The sequence below is a fragment of the Primulina eburnea genome, chromosome 11, assembly GCF_022965805.1.
Source record: "Primulina eburnea isolate SZY01 chromosome 11, ASM2296580v1, whole genome shotgun sequence".
NCBI lineage: Eukaryota > Viridiplantae > Streptophyta > Magnoliopsida > Lamiales > Gesneriaceae > Primulina > Primulina eburnea.
Genome location: NC_133111.1, coordinates 33,922,612 through 33,926,898, shown reverse-complemented (window position 1 = coordinate 33,926,898; position 4,287 = coordinate 33,922,612). Strand labels below are relative to the sequence as shown.

Below are 4,287 nucleotides of genomic sequence, written 5' to 3'. Positions count from 1 at the left end.
GTTATTAAAGATAATCAACATAAAAAATGAATCAACATGGTTTGTTTCCTTATGTTTTGAAAACTTTATTAATGAAAAAATGGTGACTCATTATTCAGAGGTCCAATTTTTTAAATTCGACTCAGTACCCCTCAAGTACGTCACTTGTGACCATTCTAAAGATGGTCAAAATAATTACACAAAAAATATTGTTATTTCCATATTATAAGATTCCGTGGAGCAATTTTTCACATTCATTTGGATATGATCAGGGACAACCACAAATTGCCAGCCGCCACTAAATTATAAGGTTTTAACTAGCTAATGGGAAAAAAGACATTCTTAAAAAACATTTATTTGTTCAGAATATGAATGTCATACATGTGATCCGATTCAAAATTATAAGTTTTCTTCGAAGATTAAGATTTCACAAAAGAATTCTATGAAAATCCTTGCTTCACTTCTGTTTTTATCAGCTATTCTGTGCAGTTTCTTGATAAATGAGTTTGCTAATGCAAGTTGCCGAGAAAGTGAGAGGATGGCGCTCTTGATATTCAAGAATAACCTCAAAGATCCAAGAAACCGGCTTTCCAATTGGACAGGTACAAATTGTTGCGAATGGGATGGCATCTCGTGTGATGATTCCGGTTACGTTACCAGGATTCACCTTCGTGGCTGTGATGCTAAATTAGGAGGAAACTTGAATCCATCTTTGCTAAGTTTGAAGTACTTGTCTCACTTGGAATTGAGTTGCAATGATTTCGAAGGGATTCGGGTACCAAACTTCATCGGTTCAATGCGAAACTTGGACTTTCTTGATCTTTCTGAGGCTGGGTTTGGAGGAGAAATCCCACAAGAAGTCGAAAATCTGTCGAGTTTAAGGTATCTTGATCTTTCTGGTAATCATTTCAACTCCTTAGCACCTCGTTGGATTCAAAATCTGAGCAATCTGGTTCATTTGGACTTGAGTGATTGTGGATTTTATAATCAACTTCCTATCGGTTTGCAGAATGTGTCGCACGTTAGATACCTTAACTTGTCTTCAAATCATTTCAATTCAAGTTTCCCCGATTGGTTTAGCCGGTTTACTCGTCTCGAGGTTTTGGATTTTTCGGATAATCTTATGCCGGGTGAAATCCCTGATAACATAGGAAATTTAACTTCTTTGACGATTCTTGATTTGTCTGGGAACAAACTAGAGGGGACGCTACCGGAATCAATAAGAAATCTTTGCAAACTCAGAGAAATTTCCTTGTCTCGCAACCTGATTTCGGGTGGCTTAAACAATCTTTTAGGATGCAGTTCTAAAATTTTACATTACTTGCATTTGGCCACGAATAATTTTTCTGGTTCCTTACCATATAATCTTGGGGAACTATCTGAGTTAAGGGAATTAGACCTTGTGGGTAATAAGCTAACTGGAACTTTGCCTCATAGTATGGGACAGCTTAAAAATTTGGAATACCTTGTTTTATCTCTTAATTTTTTGGAGGGATGTGTGTATGAATCACACTTTAGAAACCTGTCAAGATTGAAGATATTTCGGGCGAATGGAAACGCATTATCTTACAAGCCGAACCGAACTTGGATCCCTCCATTTCAACTCACTGGACTATCTTTGAGAAAATGGGAGTTGGGACCTCAGTTTCCCTTCTGGATTCAGCATCTGAAACATTTGAACTATTTGAGCTTAGCACACACGGGGATTTCCGACACCGTTCCATCGTGGTTTTGGAATCAAACATTCGAGTTAGGATACCTAAATTTATCAGGAAATTCCATACGAGGACATATCCCAAGTCTGACAAATTTTGGCAGTGGTAAAAATATAGCAGTTGACTTGAAGTGGAACTTCATAACAGGCCCGTTGCCAATTATTTCTTCGAATATAACGTTGTTAGATTTTTCTTATAATCACATTTCGGGATCTATGCAAAATTTCCTATGCAACAACGGTACTCAAGAGAACAGGCTTGAAATTCTGGATCTCGGGTTCAACCAGTTGTCTGGAGAAATTCCTGACTGTTGGATGAACTGGTCTAGATTGAGAGTTTTAAGGTTGCATTCCAATTTCAATCTTTCGGGTGAAGTTCCGAACTCGGTAAGATTCTTGACCGTCCTAGAATCATTGCACTTACGGCGGAACAATCTTTCTGGGACATTGCCTTTCTTTGTGAATGAGCTAACTGGTCTCAAGGTTTTGGACTTGGGGCGTAACCATTTTACGGGACGAATACCAAAATGGATCAATATACTCTCTAAGTTAGTCATTTTTAACCTTAGGTACAACGAGTTTTCGGGAGAGATTCCAGATGAAATATGCTTTCTTGATTCTCTCCAAGCACTAGACCTGGCTAGTAACAGCTTATCAGGGAGAATACCGACATGTTTCGACAATTTCAGTGTGATGGCCGGGGAAAAAACTCCATCTGATCATATATACTACACAGTAGGGGACACGTTTGGGGGCCTTGCGGATAGCCAATTCCTAGTGATGAAAGGAAGATTCGCAGAATATAGCAATAATCTTCAACTAGTGCTAACTGTGGACCTTTCGGATAATGACTTATCCGGAACAATCCCAACTCAGATCACCAAACTTGTCAAACTAATGGCATTAAACCTGTCAGGAAACTCGTTAACCGGGTCGATTCCTGATGCCATAGGCGACATGGAATGGCTCGAGTCCTTCGATCTCTCCAAGAATCGTCTCTCCGGTGAAATTCCCCAAAGCATTTCGAGATTGACATTCTTGAGTAACTTGAACTTGTCATATAACAACTTGATAGGAAAGATTCCATCAAGTAGTCAACTCGAAGGATTCGGGAAGTCGAGTTTCCGTGGAAACCGGCTTTGTGGGCCGCCGATTTCGGAAAACTGTGATGAAAATAGTGAAAGAACAATAAACGAGGATGATGAAGAGGAGAGTAAAGGATCTTTTCTATCAAGTGACAAAATCGGGATTTTTGTTAGTGTTCTACTTGGTTTCATATTTGGTTTTTGGGGTGTTTTGGGACCAATATTGGTCAGCAATTCTTTTAGGACCACTTACTTCAGGGTCTTGTCTAGTGCAGGAAACTATGTTTACTATATTTGGTTCAAATTTTTACGAATTATAAATGTGAATTAATTTTTCTTCAATTTTTTTATTAGTTATGTGACATGTTAATGTGATTAGCTGCCCGATCAAACTAGATGATAATTTTTACAACAAATCAATGGAATATGGTTCCATTTTTTTCAAACCTAACATCCATACTAACTACATTTACTATTTTTTTTAAAAAAAAGACTTAATAATTAATTTTGGTGTCATTGTAAGTGTTTTGACAAATCAAAAGTATTTATCTTAGCAAATTACAAAAATATTTTTTATTTAATAAAATCATTATAAAACCTATTTTAATATTTTTCTATAATCTATAACTAACATATTCTAATAAAGTATATTTATATATTTATCCAAAAGACCTCGTATCAATATTGGATATATCATTTCATCTTATTAACTTATGATCTTCTTCGTATATTTACAACGTGGTACTTTTATTGAAATCTCAATAATCTTCCTTCTCAAATGAAGGACCACCATTCTTCTTGTGGTCCGAGCATCCCCCATTCCCATTTGTCCATCCTCGAGGTCGCTCTTCTCCACTGCATTGGGAACGCATGCCTTACGTGAAGTACTTGGAGCACAACCTACTTCGATGTCATCATTGATTTACCAGAAGCTCTCACCTCATTCGTTTGAGTATCTGAGGATTCCACTAACTTGACTCTGATAGTACTTGGTGTACAATGAAACTCACATATATCCACGATGATATGATATATTCTATTTTGGGCAAAGTCCTCATAAATTTTCTTTTAGACTTTACACAAAAGCCTTCACACTTGTAGATATCATTGCATCTTATTCAGTCATGATTTTCCTCAATTATTTCCAAGAATCCTTTGTGCATGACCAAGGGTTTTCATTTCAAATGTTTTATTTAGTTGATCCTTTAGCTTTAGAATTTCACTCATACTTTTACATATAATTTGCATATGGTTTACATAAAGTAGAAGATATAGAATACATCCTTCAGAGACTTTCTTGAAGTATACAAAACTATCAGTCAGTCTTACTAAATGAGATATTTATCATAAAGTTGTCAAAGTGCTTGTACCACTACTATATAGTCTCCTTTCAAGCAAACATACCTTAGATTATTTCCCAGCAACCTCAAACACCTCTGGATGTCTCATGAAGATTGTTTTCTCAAGGTTCCTGTGATACCCGTGACCAAATTTGCGATATAATAAAGA

General features: G+C 36.6%; 1 protein-coding gene across 1 annotated transcript; it reads left to right on the top strand.

Moving 5' to 3' along the window:
* The first annotated feature begins 266 nt into the window (after positions 1-266).
* Positions 267-3,120, top strand: LOC140805208 (receptor-like protein EIX1). The gene has a single exon (XM_073161436.1). The coding sequence runs from the start codon at positions 422-424 to the stop codon at positions 3,107-3,109; it is 2,688 nt and encodes an 895-aa protein (XP_073017537.1). The 5' UTR covers positions 267-421; the 3' UTR covers positions 3,110-3,120.
* The last annotated feature ends 1,167 nt before the right edge of the window (positions 3,121-4,287 follow it).

What these genes read in the sequence shown, in the direction of transcription:
- LOC140805208 (XM_073161436.1), top strand. Translation starts at nt 422, where the DNA reads ATGAAAATCCTTGCTTCACTTCTGTTTTTATCAGCTATTCTGTGCAGT.